Source organism: Heterodontus francisci, unplaced genomic scaffold (assembly GCF_036365525.1).
Source record: "Heterodontus francisci isolate sHetFra1 unplaced genomic scaffold, sHetFra1.hap1 HAP1_SCAFFOLD_586, whole genome shotgun sequence".
Taxonomy (NCBI): Eukaryota; Metazoa; Chordata; class Chondrichthyes; order Heterodontiformes; family Heterodontidae; genus Heterodontus; species Heterodontus francisci.
The window spans coordinates 746,273-765,487 of NW_027142013.1; the positions used below are offsets into that span (position 1 = coordinate 746,273).

Sequence of the window (19,215 nt, forward strand, 5' to 3'; positions counted from 1 at the left end):
AGGGAGGGAAGGCAGAGAAAGATGGAGAGAGAGAGAGAGAGAGGCAGAGAGAAAGGAATCCACAATCAAATCCTTGGTTAACTGAATTTTGAAGTGTCACCATTGCTGGGATCTTGCTGTGCACAGCTTGCCCTCAGAATTCCCTGCATTGTCACAGTGACAACATTTTAAAAGTGAATTCATTGTGTGTAAAGCTCTCCTGAAGGCCTGGAATTAAAGTCCTGAGCTTGAAGCCGGTATAATTCCAGAATAATGCTGGTGTTTTGGGCAGTGCCGTGAATTTCAGGTGAAATGAAATGTGCAGCAGTCATTTGAATTCAGAGTGAGGTTCTGAGAGTGGATTTTTCTGTCTCTCTTTCTCCATCTGTCTCTCTGAATGCGAGCAACATGAGGGAGAGAGACGCAGGATACTGAGGGAAACATGCAGGGAATGAGATGGGTCGCAGTTGTTATCACCCTGTTGCTTGTGGGATCTTGCTGTGCACAGATGGATCGTTCCCAGTTTAAAGAGGGAGTTTCCCCCTTTCTGGTGGCTGAGGTGAAATCTAACTATAGTCACATTGCTGCTTGTGGGATCTTGCTGTGCATCTATTGCCCTGCAGCATTCCCTACATGACAACAATGAGGACACTTTAAAATTCAGTTTCCTGAGGATCTGAGTGTGGATTTCGCGGTGTTTTCTCTCCATCTTCCTCTGCTTTTCTCTCCCCCTGCAGTCTCTCTATTTTAACCATTAATCAATAGGAGCCACAATGTGTCGTGTGGTTATTTTAAACGGTGGCAGAAATACTTCAGAGGACGTTTCAATCTAGCTTAAATCCCAGATCGAGAGAAAAAGAAACAGATGTAGATGGCTGCAGAGCGGGAGCAGGAGAAAGACAGGGAGAGGGGTGTTTGAGATTTTCAAACTGCAGGAATGTTCCTCCCTCTGGGATCTCTAAACTTACATCACTAAAAACAGATTATCTGCATATTGTCATAATGCTTTCTGTGGGATCTTGCTGTGCTCAAATTGCTTGCAGATTTCCTGCATTTTAACAGTGACAACCACCTTAAAAATTAATTCATTGAGTGTCAACTGCTCCTGAGGGCCAATACTTACAAGAGCTGAACGTGAAGCTGTATAAAGGCTTGTTAGAAGTTTAAAGATGGAGTTTAGCATTTTCTGAGGATTGTGATGGGATATCTGGCTAAGACCACATTGTGGGATCCTGCTGTGCATACATTCCCTGCATCAATTCCTGCCTTACAACAATGAGGCAGAAACAGATGGAGAGAAAAAGAGGGAGAGTGAGAAACAGCTGGAGGTGACAGGTAAAACAGAGAGAGAGAGAGAGAGGGGTGGAGTTTGGGTGAGGGAGCGAAGGCAGAGAAAGATGGAGAAAGACAGAGAGAGAGAGAAAGAGAGAGAGAGAAATCCAAACTCAAAACCTTGGTAATCTGAATGTTGAAAGTGTCACCATTGCTGGGATCTTGCTGTACACAGCTTGCCTGCAGAATTCACTGCATTGTAGCAGTGACTGCATTTTAGAAGTGAATTCATTGTGTGTAAAGCTCTCCTGAAGGCCTGGAATTAAAGCCCTGAGCTTGAAGTCGGTATAATTCCTGAATAATGCTGGTGTTTTGGGCTGTGCCATGAATTTCTCTCGCTCTCCCCATCTGTCTCTCTGAATGAGAGTAACAGGAGGGAGAGATACGCAGGAGAATGAGGGAAACATGGAGGAAATCAGAGGGGGAGAGGAGGGATAGCCGACTGATATCACACTGCAGCTTGTGGGATCTTGCTGTGCACCAATGGCCTACAGCAGTTCCAACATTGCCGACCACTTTAAAAATTAATTCATTGAGTGTCAAATACTTTTGTGAATCAGCAATGAAATGGGTGAAATGTCAAGGTTTCTAAAGGCTTGTTCTCATTCCCGAATAATGCTGGTGTTTTGGGCTGTGGGCTGAATTTGACAGTGAAATGAATCACCTGGGAACCATTTGAATTCAGATTTTCATGGATGGGAATGTGGATTTCTCTCTCTATCCTTCTGCAGGAGAGGGGATGGGGGTCACCAGTGTGTGTGTGTTTTTACAATGAGGCTGAAACAGATGTTGAGAGACACACAGAGAAATAGAGAGAGGAATAGAGAGAGAGAGAGCAGGAAATGACAGGGTAAACACATCCACACTTCCCAGTCTCTGGCTCTGTGTCGGGGGATGTGTTTGTCCGATGGGGAGTCACTGAGAGATTGTTTTATGTCAGTGAGTGAGAGAAAGAGCCCTGGGCTCTTGCTGTGTTTTATTTCTGTTCAAAAATGCTTTGCTTTGTTTGAATCAAATTTATTTCTCTTATTCTCAAGGAGAAACTTTTCGGAAGCTGCAGCTGTGAAGATGCAGCGGGAGAATCTTTTGGCCACGTGGAATTCACAGACAAGAGCTTTAACCAGGGAGGGAAAATAATAATAAATATATATTTATCATTGTCAAATTCATTTCTAAATACAGAAAAGAAGACTGTGTGCGTTTTCGGGGCTGATAGAAAAACAAAGTGCTGGAAATGCTCAGTATTTCTAACAGTTTTTATTTCAAATTTCCAGCATCCGCAGTATTTTGATTTTGTGTTTTCGGGGGTCTGTGGATTTGTTACCAATAGGGAGGGGGCTGGAGGGCGCTCCTGAAGGGAATAGTTTGGGAAGCGCTGCTCCAGAACTGTCAATGTAATCCCGTAGATTTCCCTCTCCCCATCTCTTGCTGCCACTTGTTCTCTGTACCTTCCTTCTTGCTCCCAGCTCTGTTTCTTCACATCTTTAAATCCCTTTCTCTGTACCTCTCAACATCTCTGCCTCTCTCTGGAGTCTCACAGGTTTCCATTGTCACTCTCTTTCTGCGACTCTCTGCATCTTTATCTGTCTCTCTCTGTCCATTTCTTCCCTCACTCACTTCCAAATGCCTGAATCTTTCCATCTCTGCTCCTCCTTTCCTGCAAGATTATCTCTGCATTTCCCCCATCCCGGGACACTCCTCTCTATTCTGTAAACACATCTTACTTTGTATCTCTGCCCCTCCACTTCTTTCTGTCTCTGCATCTCTCTGTTGGTCTGGGTTCTTTCTCAATATCTACATCTCTGTGTATGTCTCCATTTCTCTCTCTCTTTCTGCCTTTCTCAGTATTTCTGACCCTCTGTTCTCCATTTCTCTCACTGATTTCGGACTCCCTGCATCTCATTCTCCAGCTCTTTTTTTATTTATTTCTCTCTCTCTCTGTTCTGTCCTAATGCCGGGATCTGTTTTCTGAATCTCTGTACCTCTGTTTGGGGGTGGGTTTTGCTCCCATTGAGGTAAAAACAGGGGAGAGTTGCTGAACGGACAGCCGATACACAACCACTCTCCTCCCCTCCACCCTGGTTTGCACCATTGGCACCAAGTCCGAGTCCAGCCAGTGTTTCTTTGACTCTCTGTGTATCTGCTCCCCGACTGTCTCTGCCTGTCTCCTTGTGGCTCAATGGGGGAAGGGACAAGTCAGCCATGATCTAACATGGGTGGGACAGGCTCAAAGGGCTGAAATGCCTCCTCCCGTCCCTGTGCCAGTCAGTGTGTGTGTGTTTGCGTGTGTCTCCCTCTGTTTGATTTCCTGAAGCCGATGGGGAGAACGGGTGAAACACCTTTCTGCAGAGAGGGCTGTGTCTGGGGCTGGGATTTTCCTGTGCGTTAAAAGCTCAGAATGCCAATTAGCCGCAGGAGGTCCTTGCTCTATGCCCGGCCCTGATTTTGGCCAGACAGGGGTTAAAGGTGCCGGGGGTCTGGGAGCCAGTTGATGGAATTCCAGTGGCTTATCCAGATTCGGAATTAAAGTGAATCAAAGATTGTCGGGAGATGGAGCCAAACCCAGGAAAGTGATGGAGGTGGGAATAACACGGTGGGGGTGGGGGCTGTTCACGGAGGAGATGATACAGGGTGGAATTAGTAGAGGGGGGCTTTTACAGGACAGGGAGGGTATTTATAAAGGGGGAGTGTTTACAGTGGAAGGTAGGGGGCAGAATTAGATTGGGGTTAGTTAATGCCGGGGGTGTTTAGATGGGTGTCTGTTCCTGGGGGTATTTAGATGGGGGTCTCTTCATAGCAGTGGGGTATTCAGATGGGGGTCTGTTCCTGGGGGGGTTGTATTTAGATGGAGGTCTGTTCCTGGGGGTATTTAGATGGGAGTTTGTTCCTGGGGGGTATTTAGATGGGAGCTTGTTCGGGGGGGATTATTTAGATTGGGGGGTCTGTACAAGGGGGGATGTTTCCAGGGGGGGGGAAATATTGCAGGGGAAAAGATTTGCGTGGTGGATAAAAATTGCGGGAGTGGGGGTGTGTGTAAATAAATTGCAGGGGGGGGGGGAAGGTCAGAAAAAGACAGAAAAGATCGGAAAGAGAGAGAGAGAGAGAGAAATGATAGAAAGAGACGTAGAAAAAGAGAGAAAAGATGGAAAGTGACAAGAAAGAGAGTAAAAGAAAGAGAGATAAGATAGAAATAGAGAAGAGAGAAAGAGAGAAGATAGAAATAGAAAGAGAAAAGATAGAAAACATAGAAAGAGACAGAAACAGAAAAGAGAGAGAAAGTCAGAGAAATAGAGAAAAGACAGAGAGACAGAAATAGAGAAAAGATAGAAATAGTCAGAAATAGAGAAAAGACAGAAAGTCAGAAATTGAAAAAGGACAGAAATAGAGAGAAAAAGAGGAGGGAAAAAAGTGAATGGAAAGAACAGAGCCACAAAGAAATTGCAGGCACCAAAGAGACAGACAGAAAGCCAGTGAGGAAGGCACAGAGAATCACAGAGAGATTGAGAGAGAGGACAGAGAAACACAAAGTGAGGCAGAGAGAGAGAGAGAGAGAGAGAGATGGAGGAACTCAGAGATGGAGAAAAACAGAGAGAGAGTGATTGAGGAACAGAGAGAGAGAGCAACAGAAATAGAAACACAAAGTGAGGGAGAGCGGGAGAGATTGAGGAACAGAGAGAGAAACAGAGACAGAAACACAAAGTGAGGGAGAGAGATTGAGTGAGAGAGAGATTAAGTGTGCGAGAGAGAATTCAGTGCGTGAGAGAGAATTCAGCCACTGAGTGGCTCAGTTATTATGCTAACTCCACAGGGAGAATCACTGAGTGGGTCTGTTGTTCTGGTATCTCGACAGGGAGGGTCAGTGAGTGGGTCTGTTATTATAGTATCTCCTCAGGAAGAGTCAATGAGTGGGTCTGTTGTTTTAGTATCTCCACACGGAGAGCCACTGAGTGGGTCTGTTGTTTTATTATCCCCACAGGGAGTGTCAGAGAGTTGGTCAGTTATGAGAGTATCTCCAGTGGGGGTGTCACTGAGTGGGTCTGTTGTTGTAGTATCTCCACTGGGAGAGTTAATGAGTGGGTCTGTTATGATAGTTTCTCCACTGGCAGACTCACTGAGTGGTTCTGATATTATAATATCTACACATTGAGAGTCACTGACTGGATCTGTTATTATAGGACTTCCTCAGGGAGAGACACAGAATGGGTCTGTTATTATAGTATCTCCACAGAGAGAGTCACTGAGTGGGTCTGTTATTATAGTATCTCCACAGGGCTTGTTAATGAGTTGGTCTGTTAAAGTATCTCCACAGTGAGAGTCACTGAGTGGGTCTGTTAATATAGTATCTCCACAGGAAGAGTCACTGAGATAGTCTGTTATTACAGGATCTCCACAGGGAGAGTCACTGAGTGGATCTGTTAATATAGTATCTCCACAGGAAGAGTCACTGAGATAGTCTGTTATTATAGTATCTCCACTGGGACAGTCAATGAGTGTGGCTGTTATTATAGTATATCCACAGGGAGAGTTACTGAGTGGGTCTGTTATTATAGTATATCCACAGGGAGAGTTACTGAGTGGGTCTGTTATTACAGGATCTCCAGAGGGAGAGTCACTGAGTTGGTCTGTTATTATAGTATCTCCACTGGGACAGTCAATGAGTGCGGCTGTTATTATAGTATATCCACAGGGAGAGTTACTGAGTGGGTCTGTTATTATAGTATATCCACAGAGAGAGTCACTGAGTGGGTCTGTTATTATAGTATATCCACAGGGAGAGTCACTGAGTGGGTCTGTTAATATAGTATATCCACAGGGAGAGTTACTGAGTGGGTCTGTTATTATAGTATATCCACAGGGAGAGTCACTGAGTGGGTCTGTTAATATAGTATATCCACAGAGAGAGTCACTGAGTGGGTCTGTTATTATAGTATATCCACAGGGAGAGTTACTGAGTGGGTCTGTTATTATAGTATATCCACAGAGAGAGTCACTGAGTGGGTCTGTTATTATAGTATATCCACAGGGAGAGTTACTGAGTGGGTCTGTTATTATAGTATCTCCACAGGAAGAGTCACTGAGATAGTCTGTTATTACAGGATCTCCACAGGGAGAGTCACTGAGTGGATCTGTTAATATAGTATCTCCACAGGAAGAGTCACTGAGATAGTCTGTTATTATAGTATCTCCACTGGGACAGTCAATGAGTGCGGCTGTTATTATAGTATATCCACAGGGAGAGTTACTGAGTGGGTCTGTTATTACAGGATCTCCAGAGGGAGAGTCACTGAGTTGGTCTGTTATTATAGTATCTCCACTGGGACAGTCAATGAGTGCGGCTGTTATTATAGTATATCCACAGGGAGAGTTACTGAGTGGGTCTGTTATTATAGTATATCCACAGAGAGAGTCACTGAGTGGGTCTGTTATTATAGTATATCCACAGGGAGAGTCACTGAGTGGGTCTGTTATTATAGTATATCCACAGGGAGAGTTACTGAGTGGGTCTGTTATTATAGTATATCCACAGGGAGAGTCACTGAGTGGGTCTGTTAATATAGTATCTCCACTGGGACAGTCAATGAGTGCGGCTGTTATTATAGGACTTCCTCAGGGAGAGACACCGAATGGGTCTGTTATTATAGTATCTCCACAGAGAGAGTCACTGAGTGGGTCTGTTAATATTGTATCTCCACAGGAAGAGTCACTGAGAGAGTCTGTTATTACAGGATCTCCACAGGGAGAGTCACTGAGTGGGTCTGTTATTATAGTATCTCCACTGGGACAGTCAATGAGTGCGGCTGTTATTATAGTATATCCTCAGGGAGAGACACTGAGTGGGTCGGATATTATAGTATTTCATCATGGAGTAACACCGAGTGGGTCTGTTATTATAGTATCTCCACTGGGACAGTCAATGAGTGCGGCTGTTATTATAGTATATCCTCAGGGAGAGACACTGAGTGGGTCGGATATTATAGTATTTCATCATGGAGTAACACCTAGTGGGTCTGTTATTATAGTATCTCCACAGTGAGAGTAACTGAGTGGGTCTGTTATTCTCGAATCTCCACAGTGAGTGTAACTGAGTAGGTCTGTTATGATAGTATCTCCACAGAGTGAGTCACTGAGTGGATCTGCTGTTACAGTACCTCCCTTGGGAGCGTCACTGAGTGGGTCTGTTATTATCGTATCTCCTCAGGGAGAGTCAATGAGTGGGTCTGTTATTACAGTATCTCCACAGGGAGAGTACTGTGTGGGTCTCATACTATAGTTAGAACATTACAGCGCAGTACAGGCCCTTCGGCCCTCGATGTTGCGCCGACCTGTGAAACCATCTGACCTACACTATTCCATTTTCATCCATATGTCTATCCAATGACCACTTAAATGCCCTTAAAGTTGGCGAATCTACTACTGCTGCAGGCAGGGCGTTCCACGCCCTTACTACTCTCTGAGTAAAGAAACTACTTCTCACATCTGTCCTATATCTATCACCCCTCAACTTGAAGCTATGTCCCCTCGTGTTTGCCATCACCATCCGAGGAAAAAGACGCTCACTATCCACCCTATCTAACACTCTGATTATCTTATATGTCTCTGTTAAGTCACCTCTCCTCCTCCTTCTTTCCAACGAAAACAACCTCAAGTCCCTCAGCCTTTCCTCGTAAGACCTTCCCTCCATACCAGGCAACATCCCAGTAAATCTCCTCTGCACCCTTTCCATAGCTTCCACATCCTTCCTATAATGCGGTGACCAGAACTGCACGCAATACTCCAGGTGCGGTCTCACCAGAGTTTTGTACAGCTGCAGCATGACCTCGTGGCTCCGAAACTCGACCTCCCTACTAATAAAATCTAACACACCATATGCCTTCTTAACAGCCCTATTAACCTGGTTAGCAACCTTCAGGGATTTATGCACCTGGACACCAAGATCTCTCTGTTCATCCACACTACCAAGAATCTTCCCATTAGCCCAGTACTCTGCATTCCTGTTACTCCTTCCAAAGTGAATCACCTCACACTTTTCCGCATTAAACTCCATTTGCCATCTCTCAGCCCAGCTCTGCAGCCTATCTATGTCCCTCTGTACCCTACAACATCCTTCGGCACTATCCACAACTCCACCGACCTTAGTGTCATCTGCAAATTTACTAACCCACCCTTCTACACCCTCTTCCAGGTCATTTATAAAAATGACAAACAGCAGTGGCCCCAAAACAGATCCTTGCGGTACACCACTAGTAACTAAACTCCAGGATGAACATTTGCCATCAACCACCACCCTCTGTCTTCTTTCAGCTAGCCAATTTCTGATCCAAAGCTCTAAATCACCTTCAACCCCATACTTCCGTATTTTCTGCAATAGCCTACCGTGGGGAACCTTATCAAACGCCTTACTGAAATCCATATACACCACATCCACTGCTTTACCCTCCTCCACCTGTTTGGTCACCTTCTCGAAAAACTCAATAAGGTTTGTGAGGCACGACCTACCCGTCACAAAACCGTGCTGACTATCGCTAATGAACTTATTCTTTTCAAGATGATTATAAATCCTGTCTCTTCTAACCTTTTCCAACATTTTACCCACAACCGAAGTAAGGCTCACAGGTCTATAATTACCAGGGCTGTCTCTACTCCCCTTCTTGAACAAGGGGACAACATTTGCTATCCTCCAGTCTTCCGGCACTATTCCTGTCGACAATGACGACATAAAGATCAAGGACAAAGGCTCTGCAATCTCCTCCCTGGCTTCCCAGAGAATCCAAGGATAAATCCCATCTGGCCCAGGGGACTTATCTATTTTCACACTTTCCAAAATTGCTAACACCTCCTCCTTGTGAACCTTAATCCCATCTAGCCTCGTAGCCTGAATCTCAGTATTCTCAACAACATTTTCTTTCTCTACTGTAAATACTGACGCAAAATATTCATTTAACACTTCCCCTATCTCCTCTGATTCCACACACAACTTCCCACTACTATCCTTGATTGGCCCTAATCTAACTCTAGTCATTCTTTTATTCCTGATATACCTATAGAAATCCTTAGGGTTTTCCCTGATCCGATCCACCAATGACTTCTCGTGTCCTCTCCTTGCTCTTCTTAGCTCTCCCTTTAGATCCTTCCTGGCTAGCTTGTAGCTCTCAAGCGCCCTAACTGAGCGTTCACGTCTCATCCTAACATAAGCCTTCTTCTTCCTCTTGACAAGCGCTTCAACTTCTTTAGTAAACAACGGCTCCCTCGCACAACAACTTCCTCCCTGCCTCACAGGTACATAATTATCAAGGGCACACAGTAGCTGCTCCTTGAATAAGCTCCACATTTCGATTGTTCCCATCCCCTGCAGTTTCCTTCCCCATCCTACGCATCCTAAATCTTGCCTAATCGCATCATAATTTCCTTTCCCCCAGCTATAATTCTTGCCCTGCGGTATATACCTGTCCCTGCCCATCGCTAAGGTAAACCTAACCGAATTGTGATCACTATCACCAAAGTGCTCACCAACATCTAAATCTAACACCTGGCCGGGTTCATTTCCCAGTACCAAATCCAATGTGGCATCGCCCCTGGTTGGCCTGTCTACATACTGTGTCAGAAAACCCTCCTGCACACACTGGACAAAAACTGACCCATCTAAAGTACTCGAACTATGGTATTTCCAGTCGATATTTGGAAAGATACTATAGTATCTCCACAGGGAAAGTCACTGAGTGTGTCTTTTATTGCAATATCTCCACAGGGAGAGTCACTGAGTAGTATTGTTATTCTAGTATCTCCACAGGGAGAGACACTGAGTTGTTCTGTTATTATAGGATCTCCACAGGAAGAGTCACTGTGTGGGTCTCATACTATTGTATCTGCACAGGGAAAGTCACTGAGTGGGTCTTTTATTATAGTATCTCCACAGGGAGAGTCACTGAGTAGTATTGTTATTCTAGTATCTCCACAGGGAGAGACACTGAGTTGTTCTGTTATTATAGGATCTCCACAGGGAGAGTCACTGAGTCTGTCTGTTGTCTTCGTATCTCCGCAGGGAGAGTTAATGAGTGGGTCTGTTAATATATAATCTATGCAGGGAGAATTACTGACTTGGTCTGTTATTATAGTATCTCCACTGCGACAGTCACTGAGTGTTTCGGTTGTAATATTATCTCCTCAGGTAGAGTCAATGAGTGGGTCTGTTGTTTTAGTATCTCCACAGGGAGAGTCACTTTGTGGGTATGTTATTATAGTATCTCCACAGGGATTGACACTGAGTGCGTCTGTTATTCTAGTATCTCCACATGGAGAGTCACTGAGCGGGTCTGATGTTATTGTATTTCCGCAGGGATAGACACCGAGTTGGTCTGGTATCATAGTACCTCCACAGAGAGTGTCACTGAGTGGTTCTGTTATTATAGTACCTCCACAAGGAGAGTCACTGAATAGCATTGTTATTCTATTATCTCCACAGGGAGAGACACAGAGTTGTTCTGTTATTATAGGATTTCCACAGGGACAGTCACTGAGTGGGTCTGTTGTCTTCGTATCTCCACAGGGAGAGTTGATGAGTGAGTCTGTTAATGTATAATCTCCACAGGGAGAGTTTTGACAGGGTCTGTTATTACAATATCTGCACAGGGGTAGTTACTGAGTGGGTCTGTTGTTTTAGTATCTCCATAGGGAGAGTCACTGAGTGGGTCTGTTGTCCTCGTATCTCCACAGGGAGAGTCACTGACTGGGTATATTATTATAGTACCTCCACTGGGACAGTCACTGAGTGTGACGGTTATAATATTATCTCCACAGGGAGAGTCACTGAGTGTCTCTGTTATTAAAGTATCCCTCATGGAGATTCACTCAGTGGGTCTGTTATTATTGCATCTCCTCAGGGAGAGTCACTGAGTGGGTCTGATATATAGTATCCCACAGGGAGGGTCTCTGAGTGGGTCTGTTATTATAGTATCTCAACTAGGATAGTCTCTGAGTGTGCCTGTTGTAATAGTATATCCAGTGGGGGTGTCACTGAGTGGGTCTGTTGTTGTTGTATTTCCACAGTGAGAGTCACTGAGCGGGTCTGTTATTGTAGTATCTCCACAGGGAGTGTTACTGAGTGGATCTGTTATTATAGTATCTCCACAGAGTGAGTCACTGAGTGGATCTGCTGTTACAGTACCTCCCTTGGGAGAGTCACTGAGTTGGTCTGTTATTATAGTATCCCCTCAGGGAGCGTCAATGAGTGGGTCTGTTATTACAGTATCTCCACAGGGAGAGTGTCTGAGTGGTTCTGTTATTATCGTATCTCCTCAGGGAGAGTCAATCAGTGGGACTGTTATTATCGTATCTCCACAGGGTGAGACACTGAGTTGTTCTGTTATTATAGTATCTCCATAGGGAGAGTCACTGAGTGGATCTGTTGTCTTCGTATCTCCACAGGGAGAGTTAATGAGTGGGCCTGTTAATATATAATCTCCACAGGGAGAGTTACTGACTCGGTCTGTTATTATAGTATCTCCACAGGGAGTGTCAGTGGTTGGGTCTGTTGTTGTAGTATCTCCACAGGGAGAGTCAATGAGTGTGTCGGTTATAATATTATCTCCTCAGGGCGAGTCAATGAGTGGGTCTGTTGTTTTAGTATCTCCACAGGCAGACTCACTGTGTGGGTCTGTTATTCTAGTATCTCCACAGGGAGTGTCAGTGATTGGGTCTGTTGTTGTAGTATCTCCACAGGGAGAGTCACTGAGTGGGTCTGTTATTACAGTAACTCCGCAGGGAGAGTGACTGATTTATCTGTTATTATAGAATCTCCACAGGGAGAGTCACTGACTGGGTCTTTTATTCTAGTATCTCCACTGGGAGAGTCACCGAGTCGGCCTGTTATTAAAGTATCGCCACTGGGAGACTCACTGAGTGGGTCTGTTATGACAGTATTTCCACAATGGGAGAGTCAATGAGTGGGTCTGTTATAATAATATCGCCACAGGGAGAGTCACTGAGTGGGTCTGTTATTATAGTGTCTCCACAGGGAGAGTCACTGAGGGGGGTTGTTGTTTTACTATTTCAACAGGAAGAGTCACTGAATGGATCCGTTTTTATATTATCTCCACATGCTCTGCTTCTCCTTCTCTATCTTTGCTGTAGCGTCTCCCTCCCTCTGTCTCTCCCTTTCTGTCTCTGTCTCTCTGTCGCTCTCGCACACTCTCTCTCTCTGCCTCTCTCTGTCTCTCTTTCTCTGCCTGTCTCAGAATTGTTACAGTGCAGAACGAGGCCATTCGTCCCATTATGTCTGCAGTGGTTTTCCGAGATGCAATTCTCTCAGTTCCATTCCTCACCTTGTCCCCATAACCCTGCACATTCTTCCTTTTCGTATAACAGTCTCATTCCCATTTGAATGCTTCAATTTAACCTGCCTCCGCCACGTTCTCAGGCAGCACATTCCAGACATGAACCACTCACTGCATGAACATTTTTTTCCTCATGTCACTTTTGCTTCCCTTAGCAAATATTTTCAATCTGTGTCCTCTGATTCTGGATCCTTTCATATGTGGGAACAGTGTCTCTCCATCTACTCTGTCCAGACCCCTCATGATTTTTGATACCACGATCAAGTCACCTCTCAGCCTTCTCTTCTCCAAAGAAAACAGTTCTAACTTCTCCAGTCTATCTTCATAACTGAAATTCCTCATCCCTGGAATCATTCTCGTGAATCTCTTCTGTACTCTCTCCAATGCTCTCACGTCTTTGCTGAAGTGTGGCATCCAGAAATGGACGCAATGCTCCAACTGAGGACGAACTGGTATCTTATACAGATTCAACATAACCTCCTTGCTCTCGTACTCTGTGCCCCTATTAATAAAGCCCAGGATACTGTATGCTTTATTTACTGCTCTCTCAACCTGTCCTGCCACTTTCAATGACTTATGCACATATACACCCAGGTCCCTCTGCTCCTGCACACCCTTTGGAATTATTCCCTTTATTCTATATTGTCTCTCCATGTTCTTCCTGCCAAATGATTCACTTCACATTTCTATGCATTGTTCGTCATCTGCCACCTGCCTGCCCATTCCACTAACTTGTCGATACCCTTTTGAAGTTCGTCACTGTCCTCCTCACAGTTCACAATGCTTCCAAGTTTCGTAGCAAACTTCGAAATTGTTCCCTGTACACCAAGGTCTAGGTCAGGAAAAGCCAGGGTCCCGACACTGACCCCTGGGGAACTCCACTACAAACCTTCCCCCAGACTGAAAAGCATCCATTAACCACTATTCTTTGTTTCTTGTCACTCAGCCAATTCCATATCCATGTTGCTACCATCCCATTTATTCTATGAGCTACAAGTTTTCTCACACGTCTGTTGTGTGGCACTGTATCAAACGCCTTTTGGAAGTTCATGTACGCCACATCGACACCATTGCCCTCATCAACCCTCTCTGTTACCTCCTCAAAAAACTCCAGCCAGTTCGTTAAACATGATTTTCCCTTAAGAAATCCATACTGCCTTTCCTTAATTAACTCACATTTGTCCATGTGACTATTGATATTAACCCGAATTATTTTTTCTAAATCTTTTCCACCACCGAAGTTAAAATAACTGACCTAAAGTTGCTGCTGAAGTCTCCCCACTCTCTGTCACTGTCTCTCTCTATGTTTCTATCTTTACTCTCTTTCAATCTCTCTCTCTCTCTTTGTCCTGTCTCTCTCTCTCGGTCTCCCCATCTTTCTCTCTGTCCCTCCCTCTGTCCCTCCCTCTGTCCTTCCCTCTGTCCCTCCCTCTCTCTCTCTCTCTCTCTCGCTTTGCCTCTCTCTCTCTCGGTCTCTCCCTCTTTCCCTGTCTCTCTCTCTGCCAATCCCTGTCTCTCCCCTCTCTCTCTGTTTCTGTCTCTCCTTCTATCCCTGTCTCCCACACTCCCTGTCTCTCCCAATCATTCCCTCTCTCACTCTGCATCTCCATCTCCATCTGTCCCTCTGTATGTCTTTCTCTCTCCCTCTGTGCCTCCCTCTCTATCACTCTACTGGTCCCTCTCTCTCTCTCCCACTCCCTCTCTGTATGTCTTTCCCTCCCCTCTGTCTCCCCTGTCTCTATCTCCCCTGTTTCTGTATCTCCCGCCTTCGCTGTCTCTGTTTCTCCCTCTCGCTCTTTCTCTGTCTCCCCTCCCGATCTGTCTGTGTCTCCCTCTCTCTCTGTCTCTCCCTCTTTCTCTGCCTGTCTCTCTCTCTCTCTTTCTCTCTCTCTCTCTCTCTTTTCATCTCTCCCTTCCTCTCTCTCTCCCAGGACAGCAATGCTTTCAGACATTTCTTGGTTAATTTTGAACCAGTAACTCTTTCCTTTAGAATCATAGAAAAATTTAAGGCAAATAAAGAGGCCAATTGGCCCATCATGTCTGTGCCAGCCGAAAAACGACTCACCTATTCTAATCCCACCTGCCACCATTTGGTCCGTAGCGCTGTAGATTACGGCACTTGAGGTGCATATCCAGACTCCTTTTGAATGAGTTGAGGTTTTCCGCCTCATCTACCCTTTCAGGCTGTGCATTTCACACCCTCACCACCTTCTGGGTGAAAAAGTTTTTCCTCATCTCCCCTCCAATATTTCTACCAATCACTTTAATTCTATGCCCCTTCGTCACTGAGCTCTCTGCCAAGGTGAATAGACCCTTCAGCTCCACTCCATCCAAGCCCCTCACATTTCAATCAGATCTCCCCTCAGCCTTCTCTGTTCCAGAGAGAACAACCCCAGCCTGTACAAGCTTCCCTCATAGCTGCATTTCTCCAGTTCTGGCAACATCCTCGAAAATCTCCTCTGTACCCTCTCTAGTGCAATTACATCCTTTCTGTAGTGAGGAGACCAGAACTGCACACAGTACTCAAGTTGTGGTCTAACCAATGAGTTATACAGTTTCAGCATAACCTCCCTGCTCTTTTATTCTTTTATTTATTGCTCTTGCTGGAAAGGTCACTGCAGTTTGAAAATATCAAACACTGATCCAACACTCACACGTAAAACATTCACACTAAACTCTCAATACAGGACTGGGCAGATAATGAGGATTGTTACTGACTGTTACATCTTGTCTCATCCTCTATCTGTCTCAGTCTCTCATGTCTGTCTCTCTCCATCTCTCTCTCTCTCCCTCTATCTTCTTCTCCCTCTTTCTCCACCTCAGTCGATGACTGTGCCTGCACCTGTCTCACACAATCTCTCCCTCTATCTCTCCTTGGACAGGAATGTTTTAATCCATTTCTTGGTTACTTTTGAACCTATAAATCTTGCCCTTGCTGGGAACGTCACTGCAGTTTGAAAATATCAAACACTGATCAATACTCGCCCCCTAAACTCTCACACTAAACCCCCAATACAGGACTGTGCAGATAATGGGGACTGTTACTGCGGTTCTGTCAAGGTCCCCTCACACCCTGTCTCCCCTCTCCCCTGCTTATAAAGTTTGTCATTTTTTGATAATCTATAGTCAACAACAATAAATGTCCCTGCAGTTTGAAAATATGAAACACTGATCCAAAAGTTGCCTCCAAAGCACTCACACTAAACCCCCAACGTTTCCTTTCAGATTTAGTTTTTGCTCACAGCGAGTTTTAGTTTTTAATTTTATCTTTTTTCAAACATTGTTAAATCTAAAGTTTCTCCTATAATCTCACCCTGTCACACACTCTCTGTCTGTGTCCCCCTCAGTCTCTGTTTCAACCATTGTCTTTCACTCTCCTTTTCTCTGTTGGTCTCTCTCCCTCTGTATCTGTCTCTCTCTTTGGCTTTCTCCCTCTAACTCACTCTCTCTCCCCACCAATGTCTCTGTCCCACTATGTCTGTGTCTGACTCCCTCCATCACCCCCTCCCTCTCTCCCTGGACAGCAATGCTTCGAGCCATTCCGTTATTAATTTTGAATCTGTAACTCTTGCCCTTGTTGGGAATGTCACTGCAGTTTGAAAATATCAAACACTGAGCCAAAACTCAGCCCTGAAACAGTCGCAGTAAATACCCAATACCACAATTGTCAGACAATGGCGATTGTTACTGGGATTCTGTCAAGCTCTCATTTCACTGTATCTTCTGTCTCCCACTGACTTTCATTTCGTCCCTCTATCCATTTGTTTACATTTCCCTCTCTCCTTTGTCCTTAATCGCCCTCCACAGTATGCGTGGAGAGGGAGGTCCATCCACTTTATGTGGAGAGAGGGAGCTCCCTCCACTTTATGCGTAGAGATGGAGCTCCCTCCACTTTATGCATAGAGTGGGAGCTGATTCCACTTTATGCATAGAGAGGGAGCTCCTTCCACTTTATGCGCAGAGAGGGAGCTCCTTCCACTTTGTGCGTAGAGAGGGAGCTCCCTCCACTTCATGCATAGAGAGGGAGCTCCTTCCACTTTATGCATAGAGAGGGAGCTCCATCCAGTTAAAGCATAGAGAGGGAGCTGCATTCACTTCATGCATAGAGAGGGATCTAACTCCACTTCATGCACAGAGAGTGAGCACCTTCCAAAACGTGCATCGAGAGCGAGCTCCCTCCACTTCATGCATAGAGCCGGAGCTCCCTCCACTGCATGCATAGAGAGGGAGATCCCTGTGCCTCATGCAAAGAGAGGGAGCTCCCTCCAATTCAAGCATAGAGAGGGAGCTCCCTCCATTTTATGCATAGAGAGGGAACTCCCTCCACATCATGCTGAGAGAGGGAGCTCACTCCACTTCATGCATAGAGAGGGAGCTCCCTCCACTTTATGCAGAGAGAGGGAGCTAACTCCACTTTCTGCAGAGAGAGGGAGCTAACTCCACTTTATGCATAGCGAGGTAGCTCCCTCCACGTCATGCATAGAGAGGAAGCTCCCTCCACTTCATGCATAGAGAGGGAGCACCCTCCACTTCATGCATAGAGAAGGAGCTGCCTGCACTTCATGCATAGAGAGGGAGCTGCCTGCAATTCAAGCATAGAGATGGAGCTCCCTCCAATTCAAGCATAGAGAGGGAGCTGCTTCCACTTTTTGCATAGAGAGGGAGCTCCTTCCACTTTATGCATAGAGAATGACCTCCCTCCACTTCATGCAAAGAGAGGGAGCTCCCTTCTCTTTCTGCAAAGAGAAGGAGCTGCCTCCACTTTATGCATAGAGAGGGAGCTACCTTCTCTTTATGCAAAGAGAGGGAGCACCCTCAACTTTATGCATAGAGAGGGTGCTCCCTTCACTTCATGCATAGAGAGGGAGCTCCCTCCACTTCATGCATGGAGAGGGTGCTCCCTTCACTTTATGCATAGAGAGGGAGCTCCAACCAGTTAAAGCACAGAGAGGGAGCTGCATCCACTTTATGCATAGAGAGGGAGCTCCCTCCACTTTATGGATGGAGAGGGAGCTCCCTCCACGTAATGCAAAGATAGGGAGCTCCCTCGACTTCATGCATAGAGAGGGAGCTCCTTCCACTTTATGCAGAGAGAGGGAGCTCCTTCCACCTGATGCAGAGAGAGGGAGCTCCTTCCACTTTATGCATAAGAAGGGAGCTCCTTCCACTTTATGCATAGAGAGGGAGCTCCTTCCACTTTATGCAGAGAGAGGGAGCTAACACCACTTTATGCATAGCGAGGTAGCTCCCTCCACGTCATGCATAGCGAGGGAGCTCCCTCCACTTCATGCATAGAGAGGGAGCACCCTCCACTTCATGCATAGAGAAGGAGCTGCCTGCACTTCATGCATAGAGAGGGAGCTCACTCCACTTCATGCATAGAGAAGGAGCTGCCTGCACTTCATGCATAGAGAGGGAGCTCCCTCCAATTCAAGCATAGAGAGGGAGCTGCCTCCACTTTTTGCATAGAGAGGGAGCTCCCTCCACTTTATGCATAGAGAATGACCTCCCTCCACTTCATGCAGAGAGAGGGAGCTCCCTTCTCTTTCTGCAAAGAGAAGGAGCTGCCTCCACTTTATGCATCGAGAGGGAGCTCCCTTCTCTTTATGCAAAGAGAGGGAGCACCCTCAACTTTATGCATAGAGAGGGTGCTCCCTTCACTTCATGCATAGAGAGGGAGCTCCCTCCACTTCATGCATGGAGAGGGTGCACCCTTCACTTTATGCAGAGAGAGGGAGCTCCATCCAGTTAAAGCACAGAGAGGGAGGTGCATCCACTTTATGCATAGAGAGGGAGCTCCCTCCACTTTATGGATGGAGAGGGAGCTCCTTCCACCTGATGCAGAGAGAGGGAGCTCCTTCCACTTTATGCATAGAGAGGGAGCTCCCTCCACTTTATAGATGGAGAGGGAGCTCCCTCCACTTTGTGCACAGAGAGGGAGCTCCTTCCACTTCATGCATCGAGAGCGAGCTCCATCCAGTCAAAGCATAGAGGGGGAGCTGCATCCACTTTATGCATAGAGAGGGAGCTCCCTCCATTTTATGGATGGAGAGGGAGCTCCCTCCACGTAATGCAAAGATAGGGAGCTCTCACGACTTCATGCATAGAGAGTGAGCTCCTTCCACTTTAAGCAGAGAGAGGGAGTTCCCTCCACTTTATGCATAGAGAGGGAGCTCCCTCCACTTCATGCATAGAGAAGGAGCTCCCTCCACTTTATGCATAGAGAGGAAGCTCCCTCCACTTCATGCATAGAGATGGAGCTCCCACCACTTCATGCATTGAGAGGGAGCACCCTCCACTTCATGCATAGAGTGGGAGCTCCCTCCGCTTCATGCATAGAGTGGGAGCTCCCTCCGCTTCATGCATAGAGAGGGAGCTCCCTCCACTTCATGCATAGAGAGGGAGCTCCCTCCACATTATGCATAGAGAGGGAGCTCACTCCACATCATGCAGAGAGAGGGTGTTCCCTTCACTTCATGCATAGAGAGGGAGCTCCCTCCACTTCATGCATAGAGAGGGAGCTCCCCCCACTTCATGCATAGAGAGGGTGCGAACTCCACGTTATGCATAGAGA

The 19,215-nt window shown here is 46.0% G+C and overlaps 1 protein-coding gene across 1 annotated transcript in view; it reads right to left on the reverse strand.

Moving 5' to 3' along the window:
• The window catches only part of LOC137366248 (NACHT, LRR and PYD domains-containing protein 3-like), a 117,083-nt gene extending 115,446 nt beyond the window's left edge, over positions 1-1,637 (reverse strand). The window contains exon 1 of the mRNA XM_068028205.1: positions 1,432-1,637. Within this exon, the coding sequence (XP_067884306.1) occupies positions 1,432-1,637 (206 nt within the window). The remainder of the gene's footprint in view (positions 1-1,431) is intronic.
• Between the last annotated feature and the right edge of the window lie 17,578 nt (positions 1,638-19,215).